At 38.6% G+C, this 25,585-nt stretch overlaps 1 protein-coding gene across 1 annotated transcript; it reads left to right on the top strand.

Moving 5' to 3' along the window:
• The first annotated feature begins 7,557 nt into the window (after positions 1 to 7,557).
• Positions 7,558 to 21,153, top strand: LOC107790636 (condensin complex subunit 2-like). Its single transcript, XM_075237786.1, has 13 exons — positions 7,558 to 7,980; positions 8,061 to 8,162; positions 8,483 to 8,600; positions 9,038 to 9,111; positions 9,195 to 9,255; positions 9,346 to 9,546; positions 9,662 to 9,945; positions 10,052 to 10,196; positions 10,310 to 10,560; positions 10,643 to 10,673; positions 18,025 to 18,176; positions 19,223 to 19,324; positions 20,563 to 21,153. The coding sequence occupies exons 1-13, from the start codon at positions 7,753 to 7,755 to the stop codon at positions 20,776 to 20,778; spliced, it is 1,965 nt and encodes a 654-aa protein (XP_075093887.1). The 5' UTR covers positions 7,558 to 7,752; the 3' UTR covers positions 20,779 to 21,153.
• Positions 21,154 to 25,585: the final 4,432 nt, after the last annotated feature.

Below are 25,585 nucleotides of genomic sequence, written 5' to 3'. Positions count from 1 at the left end.
AGGAGAAGGTCGACCTGGGCTTGGTCCGCACCTACGGGGTTTTGTCCGCAAAAGCAAAACCGCAAGTGCGGTAATGTCGTCGTAGTTGCGAAAATTGCTAGTCAGTGAGGTTTGTTTAAGTCGGGAGTTAAACCATTTTTGACTCATTTCTTTTATTCACTAGGCGATTTTGGAGCTTTTGGAGAGGATTTTTTATCTAGCACTTTGAGATAAGTGATTTCTATACAATATGGGTTTAAAACATAGATTATGGGTAGATTTTAACATATAAAATTATAAAAATCATGATTTTAGATGAAAAACCTAGGTTTTGATAAAATGGAATTTAACCACGAAAATGATTATGGAATGGGATGAAAATTATATATTTGAGTTTGTAAGGTTATGGGTAACGATTTTTTTCAAAAATATTCAGAATCCGGGTACGTGGGCCCAAGGGTGAATTTTAGGAATCTTTCAATTTGGGTTGGGTAATTACTCAAATAGTTAAATTATGAACTTTTGAACATGTATTGACTAAATTATATAACATTTGACTAGGTGTGAGTCGTTTGGCACAGAGTTGAGGCTTTAAAACGAATTTGAGGATCGAAAGTGAGCTTGATAACGAGGTAAGTCTCTTGCCTAACCTTGTAAGAGGGAACTCATCCCCTTACGTGTATTTTTGTTGTAAATTATTTGTGTGGGAGCTACGTACGCGCTAGGTGACGAGAGTCCGTGCATAGCTATATTCCATGTGATGTCCGGGTAGGCTTACGTTTATATTATGCCTTGTTTGCACTGTTATGTTGGTTACGCTTGTTAATTTTCTTACATAGAACCGAGATTAAGGATTTTTAGATTTCAAATCCCCAGTATGGATTTCTTATGTTTGGGAAGAATTGAACAATTTTATAATAACTTTGAGAAATCTATGTTCACTCGCATCGCAAGTATTTTCGCGAGCGAGGTAAATCCTCTACTCTCATGTGAGCGGGACGTTCGCCTCGGCAGGTTAATAGATGCATTTATGGTTCGTGTCGTTCGACCTTCGGCGGTGCACACTAATTATATTTCTGGATCGGGTCGTACGACCTCGGCATAAATGGTGTGTGATAATACTCGGAGCCTAATTATACTTGATATTAAATATTGGCTTGAGCGGTTATAATTATTTAAATGACAGGAATTGACTTGGAATTTATTATTAGTGAATGAATTATTAGTCACTGCTTGTTACTGAGTTGTATTAATTATTTACATAATCCATGCTTATATATAATTCCTGCATTTTATTGTTAGCCCATAGTAAGTGTCGATGTCGACCCCCGTCACTACTTTTTTGAGGTTAGACTAGATACTTACTGGGCACATGTTGTTTATGTACTCACGCTACACTTCTGCACTAACCGTGCAGGTTCTGAGGCAGGACCATATGCCTCAAGAAGATTGAGGCAGTTCAGAGTTGGCCTCGTCCCACTTCGGTGACTAAGATCAGGAGTTTCCTGGGGTTAGCAGGTTATTATCGCCGGTTTGTGTAGGGCTTTTCATCCATTGCGACACCTTTGACTAGATTGACCCAGAAGGGTGCTCCATTGGTCCGATGATTGTGAGGCGAGCTTTCAGAAGCTCAAGACAACTTTGACCACAACACTAGTTCTAGTGTTGCTTTCCGGTTCGAGGATATATACGATTTATTGCGACGCTTCACACGTTGGCTTGGGTTGTGTCTTGATGTAGGAGGGGCGAGTTATTACATATACTTCACGTCAGCTGAAGATCCATGAGAAGAATTACCCTGTGTACGACTTGGAGTTGGCCACGATTGTCCATGCTCTTAAGATATGGAGGCATTATATGTATGGGGTATCATGTGATGTTTATACTGATCATCGGAGCTTACAATATTTTTTCAAGTAAAGGGATCTCAATTTGAGACAGTGTAGATGACTTGAGCTACTGAAGGATTATGACATCACCATTTTTTATCATCCAGGCAAGGCAAATGTAGTCGCGGATGCCTTAAGCAGGAAGGCATAAAGTATGGGTAGCTTTGCATTCATTTCAGCAGAGGAGAGGGCGCTAGCTTTGGACATTCAGTCCTTGGTTAATAAACTTGTGAGGTTGGACATTTCAGAGCCCAACCGAGTTGTTGCATGTGTTGTTGCCCAGTCTTCATTATTGAGGCAGATCAAGGCTCTGCAATTCGATGATCCGCACTTGGCAGTTCTCAGAGGGACGATACTACAGGGTGGTGCCAAGGAGGTTTCTATTGGCGAGGATGGTCTTCTGCGACTCCAGGGTCGCATGTGTGTTCATAATGTCGATGGCTTGAGGGAGAGGATTCTAGAGGAGGAACACAGTTCTCGATATTCCATTCATCCAGGTGCTACGAAGATGTATCGTGACCTGAGACAACATTATTGGTAGCGACGGATGAAGAAAGACATAGTTGAGTATGTGGCTAGGTGCTTAAATTGCCAACAGGTTAAGTATGAGCACCTGAGGCCAGGTGGCCTACTTCAGCAGATGACTATACCTGGGTGGAAATGAGAGCACATTACTATGGACTTTGTAGTTGGATTTCCGCGAACCTTGCAGAAATTTGATGCAGTTTGGGTCATTGTCGACATGTTGACTAAGTCGGCACACTTCATTCCAGTTGTGACTACCTATACTTCACAGAAATTGGCCCAGATTTATATTAGGGAGATAGTTTGGTTGCACGGTGTGCCTGTTTCCATCATATCAGATAGAGGCTCTCAGTTTAATTCACATTTTTGGAGAGCCGTACAGAGTGAGTTGGGGACCCGTGTAGATCTCAGCACAGTGTTTTATCTGCAGACCAACGAGCAATCAGAGCAGACAATTCAGATATTGGGGGATATGCTGAGAGCATGTGTGATTGACTTCGGAGGACAGTGGGATCGATTCTTGCCTCTGGCCTAGTTTGCTTACAACAACAGTTATCAGTCCAACATCAAGATAGCCCCATTTGAGGCTTTATATGGTCGGCGATGTCGTTCTCCTATCGGGTGGTTTGAGCCTAACAAGACTAAGTTATATGGTACCGATTTGGTGAAGGATGCCTTGGAAAAGGTACAGTTGATTCTGGAGTGACTTCGCACAGCATAATCCAGACAGAAGAGTTACGCGGATCAGAAGGCGCGTGATGTATCATTTATGGTAGGCGAGAAGGTTCTCTTGAAAGTCTCGCCGATGAAGGGTATTATGAGATTCGAAAAGCAAGGCAAGTTGAGCCCAAGGTTTATAGGCCCATTTTGAGGTGTTGAGTCGAGTTGGGGAGGTTGCTTATGAGCTTGTTTTACCTCCCAGCCTATCTGGGGTTCATCCAGTTTTTCACGTGTCTATGCTCTGGAGGTACCATGCTGACCTATCACGTGTGTTAGACTTCAGCACTATTCAGCTAGATGAGAGCTTGGTCTATGAGGAAGAGCCAGTTGCTAGACAGGATCGCGAGTTGAGGTCCAAAAGGATTTTTGCGGTAAAGGTTCAGTGCAGGGGCCAACCAGTCGAGGAGGCGACCTGGGAGTCCGAGGTGGACATGCGGAACAGATACCCACACTTATTCAGCATTTCAAGTATGAATCTAAACTCGTTTGAGGACGAATGTTTGTTTAAAAGGTGTTGAATATACCGACCAAACTGGTCGTTTTGCTTTCTAGAACCCCGTTCTCCTAAATAAGACTTCCCCATACATGCTTTTACTGATTTATGACTTGCGGGAATGGTTGGTTCGGATTTTGGAAGAGTTTGGGTTGAAATCAGAACACTTGGTTCCTTAAGGTTGGCTTGAAAGGCCAAGTTTGACTTCGATCAACATTTTGAGTAAATGACCTCATAATCGGGATTCGACGGTTCCAATAGGTTCGTATGATTATTTCGGACTTGGGCGTATGTTCGGATCGGATTTTGGATGACTCGGGAGTGTTTTGGCGCCCAATAGTGAAAGTTGATTCTTGAAGGTTTTAGAAGTTCTTTAAAATTTGGTTTGGAGCGGGTTTTGGTAATATCGAGGTACAAATGGAATTTTGAGATCGGTAATAGTTTTGTAGTGTCATTTAAGACTTGCACGCAAAATTTGGTGTTATTCCGAGTAGTATAAGTACGTTTCAGCGCATTGGAAGTAAATCAAAGAACTTGAAGTTCTTAAGTTTCATTCAATTGATTTTATGTGTGATTCTTAGTTTTAATGTTGTTTCGGGCGTCTTGAGAGTTTGAGCGAGCCCGTTTTCTGATTTCAAACTTGTTAGTACATTCGGACGGGGCCCCGAGGGCCTCGAGTGTCAATCAGACAAGGCTCGGACCAAGTTGGAATTTGGAAGCAAAGTTGAAGCTCCAACTGCTATCATAATCGCACATATGCTTGGTCAGACGTAAGTGCGAGCTCGTAGGTGTGAGCCCCATGATCGCAGATCCGTCCCAGCATAGGCTGCCCAGCCATCGCCGAAACGAAAGAACGACCGCACCTGCAAAAGCGCAGGTACAAAGGTAGGCATCGCAGGAGCGGGCAGTGTCGTAGGTGCACGTCGTTTGTCGCTGATGCGTGGCCGCATGTGCGATCACCTGGGCACAGAAGTGAGATGAGGCAGCATGGCTTTGGTCGGCACCTGCGTGAGTTGTCCGCAAAAGCGGAAGCGCAGGTGCGCCAATTTAACCGCAGGTGCGGAAGTCGCTGAAGGGCAGTGATGTTTTAAATCGGGGTTTGAGCACTTTTGCTCACTTCTTACTCTTCTTGGGGGTGATTTTGGAATTGGTTAGAGAGGGGATTTCCATCAACTAGTTGAGTTTTGGATTGTTCGGCACTAAATTGAGGGTTTGGGCATAAGCTTGGACCGGAAAGTAGGCCTTAAAGCGAAGTAAGTCTCTTTTCTAACCTTGTAAGATAGAATTTTCCCCATAGGTGAACTTAATTAATGTATGATTATTTGTGGGGGCTACGTACGCACGAAGTGATGAGAGTCCGTACATATCTACTATTCTTGTTATGTCCGGGTAGTTCTAGGTTTACTCCATGCTTTGTGGGCACCGTTATCCGAACATAATTGTTTATTTGCATTGAATGGAACTAAGTTGAGGATTTTAAGATTTCAAAGGTTTCAAGTAAATTAATATTTTGAAAAGAATTGAGAAAAAATATGTTATATTTATATTTAACCGCGTCGCAAGTATATTTCGCGAGCGGGGTGACTATTTCCACTACTCTCATGGGAGCGGGCCGTTCACCTCGGCAGGTTAATAGATGCATCTATGGTTCGCGCCGTTCGACCCTCGGTAGTGCACAATTTACATTTTCATGTTGGATCGGGCCAAACGTCCTCGGTGGAATTTGTGTGTGATAATAGAAGTGGAAGCCCTTTTTATAATTGGTATAAATTTACTGTTTTAGAGGTCATTTGTTTAAAAATGAAGGAAGTATTTTGGTTTCTTAGATATGATGGAAGAACTGTACAATTATTTCTTGTTCTGAGTTTATTGTTAGTTATGTGTATCATGCTTATTTAGAATCACATAATATTATATTGTTGGCCCTGGTGAGTGTCGAAGTCGACCCCTCGTCACTACTTCTTCGAGGTTAGACTGGATACTTACTGGGTACATATTTTGATGTACTTACGCTACACTTATGTACTTGATTGTACAGGATTTGAGGCAGGTGCATCTGGCCACCAATCTGGCGCGTAGACTGACTTCCCAGCTCGAGACTTCCCGGTGAGCTGTCTTTTGAGCCGTTCTGCAACAGCTCGAGTCTCTCTTATGTTCTTTTATTTTCTGTCTATTTTCTTTCAGACAATAGGCTAGCATTGTTTTGTATATTCTACTAGATTGTCCACATACGTGTGACACCAGGTCTTGTCAAACACACTTGTAGACTTATGGTTTTGGTTTGCTCACATAATTACGATTAATACTAATTACTTCCATTTATTTATGTTAAAATTGCAAACTCTTAATTTTTTTTTTTTAAATAAGGAAAAAGCTATCGTTTACAAATCTATCTAAGCGGGAAGTCACTAGTTGATCAGTGTTGGCTTGCCTAACAACGGTGTTGGGCACCATCACAACCTATAATGGAATTGGGCCGTGACACTTACTGGGCACATGTTGTTTATGTACACACGCTACACTTCTGCACTAACCGTGCATGTTCTGAGGCAGGTGCATCTGGTGGTTATCCCGGCGCGCACTCCTGGTACTCCGAGACTTAGCGGTGAGCTGCTTCCCGAGTCCGTTTTGCAGCACCCGAAGTCTTTCTTTTGTGTTTTGTTTTCTGTCTACTTTATTTCAGACAGTAGCTTAGTGTTTTGTATATTCTACTAGTAGTTCATACCCTTGTGATACCAGGTCTTGGAATTTCGCTAGTAGACACTTGATAATTTTGAGTATTTACTTCACCACATTTGTTCCTATAATTGTTTACGCTTCATTTTACTAAATTTCTCACCTCTTACTTATTTAATAATTAAAAATTAACTATTTTTAAAAGGTTAAAAGAATAAACACATGGTTAGTGCACAATTGGCTTGCCTAGTGGCGATGTTGGACGCCATCACGGCTCGTAGAAAAATTTGGTTCGTGACAAAATTAGTAATATTAAAGCTGTAATGTTGAGATTATATCTTGTTAGGTACTTTCAAAGAAAATGAGGAAATAAATCCGATGAGGAGTTTAAGATAATTTTGTATTATTTTCTATTCTTTTCATGTATTAGTAACACTCAAATTCTTATTCCATAGTCAACTCTACATAAAATAACGTAGTACATGTTATGTTGTGATTAATTTTGTGACAGTACTATATCTATGCTCCAACCAAAGTAAAACTGAAAAAGAAAAAGAGTAATAGTATGCTTGGCCAAGTTGGAGAAATTGGGTTAATTTGAGAAATATTTATTTTTAAAATTGCTTTTGAAAAAAGTATTTTTGAAAAGAAGCAGTTTGTGTTTGGCTAATCATTCTGAAAATCACTTTTGAGCAATAATTTGTGTTTGGCCAAACTTTTCAGAAAGTGCTTTTAAGTATCAAATTACGAATAAGGATATGAATAAATGTATTTAATAATTCATATTATAAGTAAATAAATAATCTTAAAAATTTATTATTACAGGCAATAATTAAATCTTTTCATTTTATTTAAATAAAATATGAAAATAAAATTTAAAAGTACTTAATTCTTTTAATATAAATTAAATATATTAAAAATAATTCAACAAATATAAAAGCATTCACCCCTAAAGTAACTATATAATAGTAAGTTATCCTAAAAATAATAAGAAATATTTATACATTAATATGTTAAGTATTATGTTTAACGGTTATTTTGGTAAATACTACTCATATTTTGTTAAGAAAAAAAGTTAAAACTGCTTCTGTTTCTGCTTTTGGGAATAAACTATTTTTTTCTGTTTCTGAAAAACTGCTTTTGCTTCTTCCCAAAAGCATTTTTTCCCCCAAAAAAAGCTTGGTCAAACATATCAAGTTAGATAAAAAAATGATTCTAAGGAAAAAAATAAATAAAAACAGGTTATAAATTGCTTTCCCATAGCGTCCCAAATTCAAAATTTCAGAAGGTGGGAAAACTCAAATCACTTTCCCAGATCCGGCCGATAATCAGAAGCTCCATTCTCCACACCCCCTCCCCCCCACAGGAAACATCCACCGGCGCACACTTTCAAAATTACACCACACACCACTTTTCCGGTTCACTTCCGGCGACCGTAAAGTCCACTAAATCTGTAAACTGACAACAGCAATGGCCGAAACCCTAAGCCCTAATACCAAACAGAAAGGCCCATTTTCTCCGACAAAATTTGTCTTGGGCTCCAATGATGACAAGCTTGAACGTGCTCGAGCACGCGCCGCCCGTGCTGCCGTCATCCGTCGCAAACCTCTCCCTGTCCCGCCTCCGCCATCTACTTGTCTTGACGAGCAGCAGATTCTCGAACTCTTCCAGAATTGCATCAAACTCGCCAGTGAAAATGTCTCATTTCTTCTAAGTTTTGTTCACATTTCCTTGTAGATGAATATTCATTTTTGACTTTTATTTCTACTTGGAAACAGAAAATTAATCAGAAGAATACTTGGGAGCTAGGTTTGATTGATCATCTATGCGAAATCGTTAAAGTTGAACAAGAGAATGATTCTGAGACCAACTTTCAGAAGGTAGCTTTTTGATCTTATCACGCAGATACAATTTTTTTAGTTCTGGTTATTCCGTTTTTTTTTTGGGGGGTGGTGATGGTGGTGGGGGTGTTTAAAGGTTCAAACTTAAGTATGAATGTACACTTAGTTGGATGTTCCACTGAATTTCGTGCACGAGCAATGGCAATGGCCGATGGATATGATGCCATCCTATTGCACTTTGTAACATATAAAATGCAAACCACGACGTTCTAACCTTAAAATCATAACTTTCTCATGTTGCAGGCACAAACATACTATGCTGACATGTTTGTTTGCTATTTGTGATTTTATGATTTTAGGCTAGTTGTACCCTTGAGGCTGGAGTTAAGATTTACTCAATGAGGGTGGACTCAGTACATTCAGAGGCATATAAAGTTCTTGGAGGAATCAATCGTGTTGGTAAAGGAAATGATCAAGGTATGTTTTGTTTTTGTGCATACAATGAACTCTTTATCAGGTTTCTAGCAGGGTACTGCCTTGTAAGAATAATTCTACGTCATTGGTAGCTTTCTTTAAGCTTAATTTTTTTTAATGTTTGTTATTTTTCCAAATTACGTTCTCTTTCTAGTTTGAATCTTCCCTGAAGAATACTTCGTGAATCAAAATTTATTTCCTCTTTTATTTTCTCTTTTTAAATCTTGTGCCTTATCATGCTAAGGCATTCAAAATATTGGAATGACTCTTTATCTTTTTGATCTAATTATTTTATGCTTCCAAACCTTTCTCGACATTGTTCTCTCTCTCTCTCTCTCTCTCTCTCTCTTCTTCTTAGGTGTGTACTGAATGTTTGCGGAGTCACGTAGACGCTTGGTGCATTTATTCTTCTATCTCTTAATATTTTGCTTGTATGCCAGATCCTGTTGTAGAGGATGCCAATGCTGAAAATGACCAGGAGGAAGGTCATCCCAGAGAAGAGCAAGAAAAAAAGGTTAATACTTAACATTCTTCCTCTATTTATGACAAACGCAAAATGATTTCTTGTTCCTAAACTAATTTGAGTGACAATTGCAGTTATCACCTTTATCAACACTAGAGTCATCATTCGATTCTATCAATGTGAAGAAATTTGATGGTATACATGCTTCTTATCTTTGATATTTTTATTCTTTGGCTGAATTTATCCTTTTTCACTTTATAAACGGTTAATTTGTCTATTTTGCAGCCGCTTTTGCTGTTGACCCTCTTTATCATCAGACATCAGCTCAGTTTGATGAAGGTGGTGCAAAGGGTCTTTTGTTGAATAACCTAGGAATCTATGGTACTTGCAGTGTCCTTTTCGATTCATGCGAGATACCTGGGAAGTCAATACCAGAAGCAATTCAGAATGATAGAACAGATTCCATTGATATATGTTTTGCTAAAGGTTTGTGGCTTTGGAATTATACGTGGTTTTGGGTTCTTTTTGTATTTAGATGGTGGAAGTTCCATTGTGTGGGCCACTATCAATTGATTGTTATAAATTTTTTCTGTTAGTATAGATTGTGTTGAAGAAATGGTATTGAATATGCCCAAGAAGGACGAGATATCACCGAGTCTGAGGCATATGATTTGTCAATTCAGTGGAGAGATGCAGGTTCCAGCTGAAACAGATTTTTCTGGCCAGCTTTCACCAGAACAAACTTCTGAATCGTTTGGCCTAGATGTTGTTGATGATGGTGCATTTGACAATTGTGGAGCCTGGCCAATGGATCATGATGATGGAATAGATGTGGCAGAGCAAGGCTCTCAGGATGTTGATCAAATTTCATCAAGCCAACAGGAGGTGGCAAGCACACTTATTTGTTGCTGCCTTCAACACTAATTTGTAGTTGAGGCCTTTGAAAAGAGAACAATTGAAATCTGGTATTTCTTTGGGCTTTGTCTTGCAGGGCAGTGAACCATTTACTTTTCCCGATGCTGAGGATGATGACAGATCTGAGAGAGTTGATGATTACTTGTTTTTAAGTTTAGGATTTTCTTCGAAGCACAATTCCTGGGCTGGTCCTGATCATTGGAAGTATCGGAAGGTGAAAGGTAAGCTTTTTTAGGACTTCCAAAAGGAATTTTAACTTTTTCATCTCTCTTATCATGGTAGAAATCTCTAGCAATTTAAGTTTCTTTGGTGTTTAATAACTCATCACATTCAGTCTCAGAGGAGCCTTGCAAGGAAGATGGATCACCAGTAAGGACTAAGAAAACAAAGAGCAGAAAAACAGAACCTGAAATTTCTTTCACAAAAGCATTGGACACTGATCTATCGCATGTCTTTGCTCCTCCAAAGAATCCCAAGTTACTACTCCTTCCAGCAAATAGAACACCGTGTAACAGGTTACTTCCAGAAGATTGTCATTATCAACCTGAGAATCTTGTGAAGCTGTTTCTCCGACCCAATGTCACGGTAAACTCTAGTTACTTTGATGAGTTTATTATCTGCTGATTACCTTAAAAATATTCTGATTGCCTATATTCTCTTGCCTTAGTGCCTCGGAAGGAAAGGAAAGAAAGTACCAGGTGAGATAACTTTTATGCCCATCTGCTGTTGTTAAACTTTTGTACTTTGTTATAATTGAGGACATGTATAACATTTATGGTAATAGATTTTGTTGCAGCGAATTGATTTCATATTGCAAATGTTGAATCTTGATTCAGATACTGTCACGACCCAAAATCCCAAGTGCCGTGATGACACCTATCATGATACTAGGCAAGCCGACAACTCACACATACCAACATCTTGAAATTTAAAATATATGGAAATAAGCTTAAGTAAAAGTCTCATAAAACTAAATGAAAACGTCACAGCTCAATACAGAATTTCCCAAAAATCGGGTGTCACTGAGTACATGAGCATCTATACAAACACATAGTCTGATACACTGTCTAAGAAAATAGAACTTAATAAGTAAAACTGAGGGATAGGGGAGGAGAGTCAAGATCTGTGGACGCTAAGGTAGCTGCCTCGATAGTCTCCGAACGGATGAAAACTCTGAGATCAACGATCACCGTGTCCGGAAACACATGGATCTGCACACGAAGTGCAGGGTGTAGCGTGAGTACAACCAACTCAATAAGTAACAAGTCTAACCTTTGGACTGAAAGCAGTGACGAGTCCGAACAATACAGTCCAAAAACATAATTAAACAGTTTGGAAATTTACAGAACATATGACAGTAATATCTAGGTTCTAGTACAGGAATGTAGACATGCTTCCAGGTTTAGCAATTAAACTCAGAACAGATATGAGGAATATGACATCTCTATATCTACAAGCCAATATGCATATCATATGTGATGCAACACAATGAAAGCCTCACGTACTCACACTCTCGGAGTACTCAACCTGATTGTCTCAATTCTCACTCATCACTCTTAATCACTCAGCACTGTACAGAGCAGATCCAGCCCGAATCAAATATCGTGAATCAATAGCAACTGCGCTCACTGTGGGTGTGCAGACTCCGGAGGGGCAGATCCAGCCCAACCGTAATAATAAGCCAATCATGGCATGAATCAATAAAGCCTGTTGCGGCGTGCAAAACGATCCCATAACTATCACTCACACACAGGCCCTCGGCTTCACTCAGTAATCAATCTCTTCAGTCTCTCGGGCTCATAGCACTCATGCTAAGCAACCCAAATCAATGATACATGATGTGACGATGTATGATAATAGAGACTGAGATATGACATGCAATGATGAATGCGACTAAGTACATAACTGCAATTAAGCCAGTGTTGTGAAGAGCGTGAAGCGAGTAAAAACGACAAACCATTTAAAGTAAGAAGCGAGAAGCGAAGTGTTCGCTTTTTTGAAGTGAAGCGGAATTTAAAAAAAATATTAAAATAAATACTGCATAGACAACACATGTAACTGTAAGCAAATGTTCAATACTTCAATGTAAAAAATAAAGAGTAACATCAATTAAAGCACAAAATGAGTATCCTATTCTTCTACAAGATTGTCAAATTCTTGTATTCCACTATCATTATTATATTGCTCGTCATCTTCTTCAACTTCTTCTTCTTCTTCTTCATCAACTAGGGACAAAGTAGCTGCTTCTTTTCCCTTTCTCTGTGAGCTTGAAGTTGAGGTACTCTCCCTCAAACCATAAATCTTCTCCCCAATTCTGCGCCTCGGCAACATCACCCTAAGTGAAATCAGAAGTTTCCTCAAATACTTCTTCATCTGCATGATTTTTCGGGACTCTAGTTATCCATTCATTAGCATCATCGATGTTGTCCAAACTAATTGGATCAATTACATTGCGAGTGTTGTAACGATGCCTCAATGTTCTATTGTACTTTATGAAGACTAGATCATTGACACACTTCAAGGTTAGTTTGTTCCTCTTTTTGGTATAAGTCTGCAAATAATAAGTAATTAGTAAGATTAGGACAATTGAGATATAATTTAATTATCTCAATATATTAAATCTTTCTTCTTAGTTCTTACATGTTCAAACACGCTCCAATTCCTTTCACACCCGAATGAGCTACACGTTAGACTTAGAACCTTGATGGCAAACTTTTGTAATTCTGGAGTGGAATGGCCACATTGCTTCCACCATTCAACTGTAGAAGTAGAACAAACATTCAAAACATAATATTTATAAAGAAATAACTTATTAACTATAAAGCAACATATAAACACTCGCTCACCTGGTGACTTCATCTTTCTTTGTCTAATAGCTATGTATTTTCCAAAAAGTTGCTCAACATTCCTATAAATACTAAATTGCTCTGTTATTTTATCTTGCACGGATTCTTCAGGTATCAACTTCTCAATACATTCAATGTTTCCACTCCACAATTCTTCATCTCCTATAATCATCTCTTCATTGTCATAAAACAGTTCCGGGTTCAAAACAAGTCCAGCTGCATGCAAAGGGCGATGAATCTGACTGCTCCACCTTTTATCTATCATCTCAAAGACTCTTTTATATTTTTTTTTATCGCTAAAAGAGTCTCGAATAGCCTCTTTTGCCCTATCCATTGCTTCGTAAAGGTAGCCTATTCGTGGTCTTTGCTCCCCATCCACCAAGCGAAGCACTTTAACTAAAGTACCACCAATCTTCAATGCATGAACCACATTGTTCCGGAATGAAGTAGAAAGCATAATATCTGCAAATTCTCTCCCTCGATGTTCCCTTCCATAGGCACTGTTAGTGTACTCATCTGAAACAAACAACTTCTTCAAATTGCTTTTTTGCTCATATATCCTATGCAAAGTCAAGAAAGCGGTAGCAAATCTTGAACAATATAGGAATGCACTCTCCAAGCTTCTTTGTTTAGTGAATCTCTTCATCATATTCAATAACAAAGGCCTTTGAACAATATACAAATGCACTCTAATTGCCTGATTAAAGACTGAACTGAATGGTCTTTCCTTGAAAATGTCACCGAAGATCAAATTAATGCAATGTGCTGCACACAGAGTCCAATAAATATGCGGGTACCCTACAAACATCAAATCACCAGCTTTAACATTTTCACTGGCGTTTTCCGTGACAACTTGAACAACATTTTCTTCTCCAATAGAGTATTGTACTCTTGAACGAGGAGTACACTTTGGTTGAATCAGTAGAAGAGTCGTTTGCATTAACGGACTCAAGAAACAAGCTTCCCTTAGGAGAATTCACCAAGATATTGATGATCATTTTTCCATTTCTTGCCGTCCATTTATCCCCGGAATGAAGTAGAAAGCATAATATCTGCAAATTCTCTCCCTCGATGTTCCCTTCCATAGGCACTGTTAGTGTACTCATCTGAAACAAACAACTTCTTCAAATTGCTTTTTTGCTCATATATCCTATGCAAAGTCAAGAAAGCGGTAGCAAATCTTGAACAATATAGGAATGCACTCTCCAAGCTTCTTTGTTTAGTGAATCTCTTCATCATATTCAATAACAAAGGCCTTTGAACAATATACAAATGCACTCTAATTGCCTGATTAAAGACTGAACTGAAGGGTCTTTCCTTGAAAATGTCACCGAAGATCAAATTAATGCAATGTGCTGCACACAGAGTCCAATAAATATGCGGGTACCCTACAAACATCAAATCACCAGCTTTAACATTTTCACTGGCGTTTTCCGTGACAACTTGAACAACATTTTCTTCTCCAATAGAGTATTGTACTCTTGAACGAGGAGTACACTTTGGTTGAATCAGTAGAAGAGTCGTTTGCATTAACGGACTCAAGAAACAAGCTTCCCTTAGGAGAATTCACCAAGATATTGATGATCATTTTTCCATTTCTTGCCGTCCACTTATCCATCATAATAGAACAACCAAACTTCCATTCTACTTTATGCTCCTCCACGATTTTGTTAGTCTCTTCCACCTCTTTTTTTAGATATGGACCTCTAACTTCATGATAAGTTGGAGGCTTCATTCCTGGACCATATTGGCCTACGACCTCTATAAAAGCAGAAAAAATGTCAGTATAATTAACACAATTAAAAGGAAGACCTGCATCATACATTTGCAACTGTACGATCCCTCAAAATCGCTTTGGCATCAATTTTTAGGATTACCACTTTTCCCTCCCTTATCTCTTGGTTTTTGCGGGAAATAACAATCCATAGGACCTTTAGTCTTACCAGTAGATCCACAACTAGAAGACATTGTTTGTATCCTTCCCCGTTTTTGTGATTTTGATGGAAGCGACGAACCATCGTCACCTTCTTCTATTTCATCATCGTCATCATCAAAATTATGCAGTTCTTGTTCATGAAGCATTTGAGTATTTAACTCTTTTTTTTAAGGAATGCTTTCAATTCTTCCTTCATATGCGCCGAAACTTTAGGATAAGATGCGACGTTTGGATCACCATCGATTAGACGCGCTTTTTGACGATAGATTCCCCCATTTGAAATCTTGTTACAAAAAAGACATCCAATTGCCATCTTGTTGGTCTCGCTAACTCTTGCAAAATAAGCCCAAGCCGGGTCTTTCCTATTTTCTTTTGGTGCCATTAAAAGAACAACTACATAACATATAAGAAAGGCAATAAGAACTAAGAATAAAGGATAGGAAAAAAATGCAGTAAGTATACGAGAATGGCAGTATAACTGAAACGAATTCAATCTTTTTATCACTGAAACAATGCAAGAAAATGAAGAAGAAGAGGAGAAGAATGAGAAAGAAGAACTGAAGGGAAAAAAAAATTGCCAGCATTTCACTGCTGTTTGGACGCTGAAACAGTGAAAGAAAAAGGAGGAGGAGTAAGAAGAAATCACATACGTGGGACCAAACTTGATTATCTTAAGTTGAAAAGTGTAGAAAACTTGAACCTAAGTCGCCTATTTCTTTCTCTGTTGTTGCTACTCGATGGTGTTCTAAAAAAATCTAGCTTTTTTAAATAAATAAGTTGGCAGCCCAGTTATAAAGAGAAGCGCTCGCTTCTTATGCTTCGCATCGCTTCTCGCTTTTTCAAGAGTAGCGAGCGCTTTTGCAAATCTGTTACGCTTCAGCTAACAGAAGCGCCAGATACCTCGGCTCGCTTCGCTTCTCGCTTTAAGCAAGGAGGCGCTCACTTTTTACAACCCTGAATTAAACAAATAACTCAACAGCAAAGAACGACCATTGTGAGTTCCAATAGTACCAGCACATAGCCTAAACATGATTTCTAGCATAAGTCACAACTCAAGTGTCCTAACACATAGAGTACAGTAATAATATTCAGATAAGATAACTACACAGTTCCATGGAATCGACTAAATCACAATTACTACGGTGCACACCCACACGCCCGTCACCTAGCATGCGTGTCACCTCAACACCAACCACATACCACGTAATTTTAGGGATTCATACCCTCAGAACAAAGTTTAGAAGTGCTACTTACCTCAAACCGTGCAAATCTCTACTCCAACAAGCCCTTTTATCGCGAATCAGCCTCTGAATGCCTCGAATCTAGCCACAAACAATTCGATACAATCAATTCAAGTTATAGGAATCAATTCCATATGAAAATGCCAAGTTCTTCATCAAAAGTCAACCCTCGGGCCCATGTATCAGAATTCGATGATAGTTACAAAATCCGAACACCCATTCAACCACGAGTCCAATCATACCAAAATTACTCAAATCTGACACCAAATCTCGCTCAAATCCCCAAAATTCGGCCTAAGAAGTTTTCTCCATTTTCCCTCAATTGTTCAACCCAAATCACTAATTAAATGATGAAATCAAAGATATATTCATGTAATTTAACCAAAACAAAGTAAGAATCACTTACCCCAATCACTCTCTTGAAAATCTCTCCAAGAATCGCCTCAAACCGTGCTCCCAAAATCAAATTGTGAAATAAACTCAAACCCTCATTTTTTGAGATTTAATATTCTGTCCAGAAGTCCTTAATTGCGATTGCGGAAAATGCTTCGCGATCGCGAAGCACAAACTAAGCTGCCCAAAAATTAAACTTACGCGAACGCGACAATCTCCACGCTAACGCAAAGCACTGTCACCTCAGACCTATGCGATCGCGTCCCTCTTCACGCGATCGCCAAGAAACAAAACGCGCGAACTCAGCTCCTGCCTCATTTCCTCTTCGCGAACGCGGCTTAGCCCACGCGTTCGCGATTCACTTCTTCACTAACCTACGCGATCGCAACCCTCAACTCGCAAACGAGTAGAGTAAAAATCCTAGCTGCCCAAACAAGCCTTCGCGATCGCGACCTGAACGCCAACAAACTTCAGCAGTCTTCCAAGTTCCATTTCACTCCGTTAACCATCCGAAATCCACCTTAGGCCCCCGAAACCCCAACCAAACATACCAACAAGTCCTAAAACATCATACGAACTTAGTCGAAGCCTCAAATTACATCAAACAACATCAAAAACACGAATCACACCCCAATCCAAGCCTAATGAACTTAAGAACTCCTAACTTCTACATTATATGCCGAAACCTATCAAATCAAGTCTGATTGACCTCAAATTTTGCACACAAGTCATAAATGACGCAACAGACCTATTCCAACTTCCGGAACCAAAATCTGATCCCGGTAACCACAAAGGCAACTCTCGGTCAGACTTCTCAATTTCCAAAACTTCTAATTTTCCAACTTTCGTCATTTCAAGCCTAAATCTACTACGGATCTCCAAATCACTATCCGGACACACTCCTCAGTCCAAAATCACCCAACGGAGTTATCAGAACCCTCAAAACTCCATTCCGGAGCCATTTACACATAAGTCAACATCCGGTCAACCTTTTCAACTTAAACTTCCAACCTTGAGACTAAGTGTCTCAACTCATTCCGAAACATCCCGGAACTGAACCAATTACCCCGTCAAGTCACATAACAACAAATGAGCATAAAATAAGCAGTAAATGGGAGCACGGGGCTACAACACTCAAAACGACCGGCCGGGTCGTTAGTGATACATTTTTGCTTGGTACTCTTGTCTACCAGGGCAGTAATGTAGATGTGGCTTAGCAAAGATGACAATTCTTTAAGTGCTTTAAATAATTTTATGCTATTGCTTTTGAGTTGGATTTATGAGAGTGCTTACCATGCTATCTTTCCTAAACCCTTCTTCCGTATATACAAACGCCCTCTATTGGCTACTCGACTATTTCCTAGATTGTCTCTGAGCCGAGGGTCTCCCGTAAACAACCTCTCTATCCCTCCGGAGTAGGAGTAAGGTTTGCGTACACTTTACCCTCCCCAGACGGCAAGACCCCACTAGTGGGATTCTACTGGATTGTTGTTGTTGTCTTCTATGCTTATAGAAATAACTTACTCCAGTTACTGCATATTTATTAGTTTTCTTCAGAAATAGGAATGTAACATATTGTGACAGATGAAACTTTTGTTATTATGTGACTTGACTAGCCTGGTTCTTTGGTTAGATGAAGCCGGTCAACAAAGTGAAGATTTTGGAGCTATGCCATCTTGGGATGATGATGGTGGATTTCCTGGGGCTTTTGATGATACTTTTGATGATGGCAATGCATTTAGTGATGTTGAGGAGTCAAGTACACTTGTCTCTCAACCTCGCCAGGTTTGTTCCTGCTCTCAAATGTTGACTATATTTACTTGTAGTAATCTAGATTCCTCTAATAGTAACTTAATTGCTATAGGCTAGTGGGGATTGAATCTTGATTAGATTAGGTTTGACCTAGAATTAGGTAAGAGATCATTATATTTTATTTTAATGACAGAAGTCAATTTCTTGGATGACTAAAGTTGTTAACTGAAGTGAATGAGAACCGTGGGAGACTAGGGTTAAAATTCAACCACAGGAAAAAAAGGTTTGGTTATTTCTTCCCATTTGCGTAAGCCTTGATGCGTAAAGTTACCCGGTTCATGTGCTGGTGGGAGGTGGTAAGTACCTGGGGGAATAGGCGAGGTGTGCACAAGACCAGCGTTTAAAAGAGTTGTTAAAAGCATACTCTAGTTTAGCTCAAATAGAATCGAAGCAAAAGAGTTGAAGATGTTGTCCTAATTTGGTATCGACTTAACACTTAGGCCAACATTAGGTAAGGTATGATTTATACAGATTGAGATCTCCTGCAGAACTGTGATCTAAACATTTAAGCAACTTGTTCTGGACTGGTTATGACCAATATTATCTTATGCAATTACCTGGCCCTATTGCTTCAATAACCCTGTTCACTGTTTTTTATTTTTATGAACTCCACGCCATTGGCTAATCTTTTAATTCTCTGCTATACCCATTTTTTTTTTCCTTTTTCTTTTTGGCTGTTTGGTACTATTGGTAATATGTCATTGTTTATGTTGAAAAGAAATAGCAATGCTAAAGTGAGAACCTTTAAGGAACTGATGAGTATTAGTTCCTTTATTTCTTTAGGCTGAAAATAGGAGGAAGAAAAGAAACCTCAGTCATGCTATTTGTCAATTAATCTGTGGGAAGAAAAATGTTAAATTTTCACTTTGCTTGCTTAATGGAAATTTAATTCCCACAGAAAAACTTCAACTTTCTTTGCGCAGTTGCTATGAGAAAATAATTTTGTTCCTCGGTGTAGAATCTGCTAGATGAAGAACGTTTTTTGAAGCAAACTTAGTTTACCTTGTCTGAATTAACAGGTAAACAAGATTGAAGTCCAGTATGATAAAACATCCAAACAAGTAGATGTTCAAGTGCTTAAGGAAACACTTTGGGACCAATTAAATCAAACATCAGTTAAGGTAAGTTCAAACATTTTACTTCACTGGCAGTGTGTTCTTGGTAACACAGAAATGATTCCGATTTTGGCCTGGATTGGAGTGGATTTATGCATTTTCCCCATGTAGAATTCTACTAATATACAAACATAATATAGAATTGACTTCTTAAGACCATGCCTAGTGATGCTGTCACATGAAACGAAAAGGAGAGATTATTATTTAGTGTTTACCAAACATTTTACTTTTTTGCTCTTCTTATATAATAGCCAGTGAAAAGGTTGTAAAGAGATGAGTAAATGATTCATTTTTTTTCTGTGGTAACATACATTTGGAAAGTGGATATGTTATTTAAAACTAAAGGATTACTTCTTATATATATCTTTTGTTGATTGGTTTTGTGACAGTTTCGTTTCTCTGTAAACAAAGAGTACACAGTTGATTGGTTAAATGAATTTGAATTCTTGGAACTTATGAAAGTTGTATTTAAAATGAACAATAAATTCTGCCAAACAGTTAGTGATGTCACAAACAAAAAGATTTTGATATAAATTAATGTTGAGGCAATAAATGGGGCTGAATTATCTTTTTGCCCATAGTTTCTTTCACTTGTTATTATAAAGTAGTTTACCTGACTCTCTTTTAAAGTTTAGGGGTACATTTTCAACTCATAGCTAGAAATTCACACCATGTCAACGTGTAGGTTCATTTGGGATGGAAGGACTTTGTTCTGGATTTTGCATGAACACCACCTAATTCTCCTTTATTCCTAACTCCTAAATTGAGTATAGTACTCTGCTTTTGCTCTACATCTCATACTCCAGTATAACAGTAACTAATTAGATGAGAAGGAAATTTGTAGATAACAAATCAAGTATGTAAATTTTCTTGATATCTGACCTGGAAATCAAGTCTGTAGACACAAGATCCTTTTGTTTTCTGTAAATAAGCTTGCTGATTGACCGAGGATCCAACTTGAATCCCTCAATAGGATGGGAAGGTGTAAAGCAAATGATTATAACTACATAGTCATTAATGTGATTATAGAACTACTAAATAGTCTGACATTATAACTTTTTCTTTTACCAATCTTTTCTAATAGATATGGTTAAAGGTCTATTAAAGACTCATTTTGTTAAGCGGTTTTCAAGGCTTGTGCTCTCATCATTGATCAGCATGACATTCTAATCGACGGGGCTTTATTTGTTTACTTTTTAGCTTGTTTATCAGACATCTATATTCATTCACATCATAATATGCAGGAAGAAAGTGTATCTTTCAAGCACATCTTGGCTGCTTTACCAAATGAATGCAGAGCGTCAGCATCGATTGAGGCTCTATCTCCACATTTATGCTTTATTTGCTTGTTGCATCTTGCAAATGAACATGGATTACGGATACAAGGTTGTGTCAACTTGGATGACCTCAGTATACAGCTGGAAGCTCACAATAATAGTCTCCCTAATGCTGTGGCCTAAACAATCTTTTTCAGTTTTTGCTTTTACTACTGTAATGTATATCAGATGTAGATTGGCCTTTCATTTATTGCACATGCTGCTTTCCTTTCTGGGATGGAGCAGTATAGGATCCTGGAGTGAATGTTTTATTGCATTTCCAAGTTCTAGGTTAATTAGATACCAACAAACAGTTATGAATGTAACCACTATCCTTGTGGTCATTCTTGTCCTCGAGTTGACTACCAGTAATCTGTGTAGATGCAGTCTCGGGGTGCGGTGTTTATTTATGTAGTCTGTGATCTTGTTATTCTCTTGGGTTTTTTGTGGCTATCTCATGGGTTAAATTTACCAATAAATGATCTCAGTCACGGTTCACCCGTGGCATGAGTTGGGCCACTGGACAATCCGAATGTCATAAGAGTTGTTTTATCAATTTCCCCATCTTTACTACAACAACTCAATTCATAGTGCTAATATAACAAAGGTAAAAGATTATGCCGATAGAGCTAAAAACATTATTACTATGAACAAACAACGATATAGATAAATAACATGTACTACTTAGTAAACTTTTGGGTTTCTCATGTAAAACCATCCAAGCATGATCGTGCTAAAAATCAGAATAAAAACAATTTTGGAAATCTGGCTGATCTCAAGTGTATAGTGTTGGGAAACTAGTCATGCTAATAGAAAGGAAAAATATTTGAAAGAGAAGCAATGAATTGTACAAGACAAGACAAGATTTACGTTGTTCGGCAATTTTACCTACTCCACGGCCACACAAAGAATAACTCTTTATTAATTGAAGAGAGAACGAAGAAGTTGAGCGATGATTTGCAAATGAAAAATGCATATTCGTTTTATAGGCATTTGAATGCCCTGCCGAGGTAAGCGCTTATATCATAGGAATGCCGATGTAAGCGCTTACATCATAAGTTCATCTCTTTTTGATTTTTTTGTTTTGTTTTGTCTATTTTTCTTTCTTTCACAAACAACAACATATTTGCTACTATCAATCTCCCCCTCAAACCTATGTTACATCAAGAAAGAAATTGAAAAAAAGATTTGCTATTTTTTGGTGGCGCCTTCACGCTATCAATCTTGAAGGCTAACTAAGGCAGTGCATAGCCTCAGTTTGTCAACGCCGACAACTTTGGTCAACATGTCTAACGGGTTCATTGATCCTCGTATCTTCTGCAAGGAAAGACTTTATTCACTTATCAACTCTCGGATATGATGATACCTCAGCTCGATATGCTTCGATCTTGCATGAAACAATGGATTCTTGGAAAGATGAATTGCACTCTGGCTATTGCTTAAAAGCTCACAATTGTCTCGCTCTTTACCTAGCTTTTTAAGAAAATTCTTGACCCAAATCATCTCTTTTCGAGCTTGTAAGATTGCCATGTATTCTGCTTCAGTGGTAGATAGAGCAACACTTTTCTGAAGTCTGGACATCAAGCTAACAACAGTACCACCCAAGGTGAACACGTAGCCTGTGGTACTTTTTTGACTATCCAGATCGCCGCCTAAATTTGCATCAGCAAAACCTTATAAGATAATATTGCTCCTTTTAAAACAAAGTGCCATACCTGAGGCGCTTTTGAGATATCGCAATATCCATTTTACACCTTCCCAATGCTCCTTTCCTGGATTTGACATGTATCTACCGACAACTCCAACTGCATGGGCTATGTCAGGTCTAGTGCAAACCATAACATACATCAAACTTCCTACTGCTGAAGCATATGGAACGTTGGACATGTACTTCTTTTCTTCATCTGTATTAGGTGATTGGTCCTTCAACGGATTAAGATGGCTTCCGAGTAGAGTGCTTCTGGTCTTTGCATCATGAAGACTGAACCTGCTTAGCACCTTCTGTATGTACTTTTCTTGAGACAATTTTAAGGTTCTTTCAGACCTGTTTCTGCTAATCCTCATACCAAGCATTTGCTTAGATGGTCCTAAGTCTTTCATTTCAAACTCCCCACCAGTTGTTGCTTAACCATGTTGATCTCATTTATGCTAGATCATGCAGTTAACATATCATCAACGTACAATAGTAAAATGATATAGGCTTTATAAAGATTTTTGATATAATAATAATGGTCCATCTCACATCGTGTGAAACCGTTATTATGCATGAATCCATCAAATTTCTTGTACAATTGTCGGGGTGCTTGTTTCAAACCATACAAACTCTTCTATAACTTACACATAAGGTTTTCTTTACCAGAAACTTGAAAACCTTCAGGTTGCTTCATGTAGATGTCTTCTTCAAGGTCACAATGCAAGAAAGCAGTTTTAACATGTAGCTGCTCCAAATGCAAATTTTCTGCAGCTACGATACTTAGCACCAACATGATAGTAGTTAATTTGACTACATGAGAGAAGATCTCGGTGTAGTCAATCCCTTCCTTCTGCTGAAAGCCTTTTACTACTAATCGTGCTTTGTATCTCTTCTTACCATCATGCTCTTCCTTGATCCTGTACATCCACTTGTTTTGCAATGCCTTATTTACTTTTGGTAACTCTGTAAGTATCCATATTTTATTCTTTTGAAGAGAATTCATCTCTTCTTTCATGGCTAGCTTCCACTTATCAGAGCTTATCACCTGCATTACTTCAACAAAATGCTCTTGTTCTCCAACATCAGTGAGAAGTAAATAGTGGAGAGAGAGAGAGTTAGCCTATCTGGAGCATTCGTAACTCTTTTAGATCTCCCTAATGTAGGTACAGGATTAACTGATCCCGAATTTGATTCAAATCCTGACTACAGATTTGGTTCTCCATCTGATTCTATCTCTGGTTTTGGTTTTGATTCTGATCCAGATTCGGCTTCTGGTTCGGTATCTTCAATTTCAGATCCAGTTGTAGTCTCTCTAGCCACTTCATTTTCTGAGATTTCTTCTAACTCAACTATTTCAGATGTCTGTCTACTAGTGCTGGTTGGTTCTACTTCAAGCTTGTCTTTGTACATCATATTTTCATTAAATGTGACATTCTTGTGTCTTAAGATCTTTCTATTCTGATCATCCCAAAATCGATAACCAAAATTATCATCACCATGGACAATAAAGAAACATTTCTTGGCCTTAGGATCAAGCTTATCTCTATCATTAGAGTTTACATGCACATAAGCAACATAATCAAAAAATTTCAGATGTGAGAGAGTTACCTCCTTTCCTGTCCATATGTCCTCGGGAATTTCAAAATCCAGCGGTATAAAGGGTCCCCTGTTTATGAGGTAAGCTGTCATGTTAACAGCCTCAGCCCAAAAATACTTCGGCAATCCAGAATGTATTCTCATACTTCTGGCTCGTTCATTTAGGGTTCTATTCATTCTCTCAGTAACACCATTTTGTTTCAGTGTTCCAGGAACTGTCTTGATCATTCTGATCCATTCTCAGAGCAAAATGCTTTAAACTCTTGACTATCATACTCTCCTCCATTGTCACACTTCAGACATTTTAACTTTAGACTTGTCTGATTTTCAACTTCAACTTTCCATCTTTTAAAGGTAACAAACGTATCAGATTTATTTTTCAGAAAATAAACCCATACCTTTCTAGTGGAATCATCATTGAAGGTGACATAATAGCGTGAGCCTCCCAGAGAAGTTACATGTGTTGGTCCCCACACATATATATGCACTAGTTCCAGCATCTCTTTCTTTGGCGTCCTTCCCACCTTTGAGAAACTAACTCTCTTTTGTTTCCCATAAATGCAATCTTCGCACAAACCTAATTCAACATGCTTTAGGTTTGGCAAATTTTCTTTGGATGCCAATAACTTCATTCCTTTCTCACTCATATGCCCGAGCCTCCAGTGCCACAATGTTTTATCACGACCATGATCAACTGTTGCTATAGTATATCTCTGTATTGCAGTTGCATATAGTGTTCCATTCTTGAAGCCTCGTGCCACAACCAAATTTTCTTTGGTTATCTTCCACAATCCGTTACCGAATGTTGTTGTATATCCTTCACTGTCAATCTGACCCATATATATCAGATTTTTCTTGAGGCCAGGAACATATTGGACATTTTACAATTTTCATAGCGTGCCTTGTGAAGTCTTTATATGAACTTCACCTTTCCCGACAATGTCCAGAGGTTCGACGTCTGCTAGATAAATTTTCCCAAAATTTCCAACAATATAATTATGCAATAATTCTTTGCATGATGTAGAGTGAAAGGATGCACCTGGGTCGAGAATCCAAGATTCGACTGGACTGTCTCACAACAAATTAGTGCATCACCGACTTGTTCAGCAATTGCATTTGCTGAATTATCATCCTTGTATTGATCATTCTTCTTCTTCTTTGGCCCTCTACACTGACTACTGTAGTGACCCCTTTTATCGCAATTCCAAAACATAATGTCTTTGCGATTTTTGAATTGCCCTCTTCTCCTTGACTTTGATCTACCACGACCATGACTTTGTCCTCTTTGGTTGTTTCTCCCCCTGCTTTCGGTATTCAAAACAGATCCTGGGGAATCACTTGATTCTCTCCAGTGAATATCTTCACTTAGAACCAAGTCTCTAATATCATCCAATTTGAGTTTGGTACTTCCCGATGAACTGCTAACTACAGTTACTGTTGCAAACCAACTCTCCGATAGAGATGATAGTAGAATCAATGCTTTGACTTCGTCATCGAATGTTAAGGTGACAGAACTCAAGTGAGTTAATATTACACTAAACGCATTGATATGTTCCGTGACAGATCCACCTTCTGTCATCTTTAAGTTGAATAATCGACGCATCAAATAGATTTTATTTGAAGCAGATGACTTCTCGTACATATTTGATAACGCCTTCATCA

This window comes from Nicotiana tabacum, chromosome 2, assembly GCF_000715075.1.
Source record: "Nicotiana tabacum cultivar K326 chromosome 2, ASM71507v2, whole genome shotgun sequence".
In the NCBI taxonomy this organism is placed as follows: Eukaryota; Viridiplantae; Streptophyta; class Magnoliopsida; order Solanales; family Solanaceae; genus Nicotiana; species Nicotiana tabacum.
This window is presented reverse-complemented; position numbering and strand designations above follow the sequence as displayed.

What these genes read in the sequence shown, in the direction of transcription:
- LOC107790636 (XM_075237786.1), top strand. Translation starts at nt 7,753, where the DNA reads ATGGCCGAAACCCTAAGCCCTAATACCAAACAGAAAGGCCCATTTTCT. An exon ending in CAATGTGAAGAAATTTGATG is followed by an intron (nt 9,256 to 9,345) that starts GTATACATGCTT and finishes TCTATTTTGCAG; the next exon opens with CCGCTTTTGCTGTTGACCCT. An exon ending in TTGTCTCTCAACCTCGCCAG is followed by an intron (nt 18,177 to 19,222) that starts GTTTGTTCCTGC and finishes CTGAATTAACAG; the next exon opens with GTAAACAAGATTGAAGTCCA.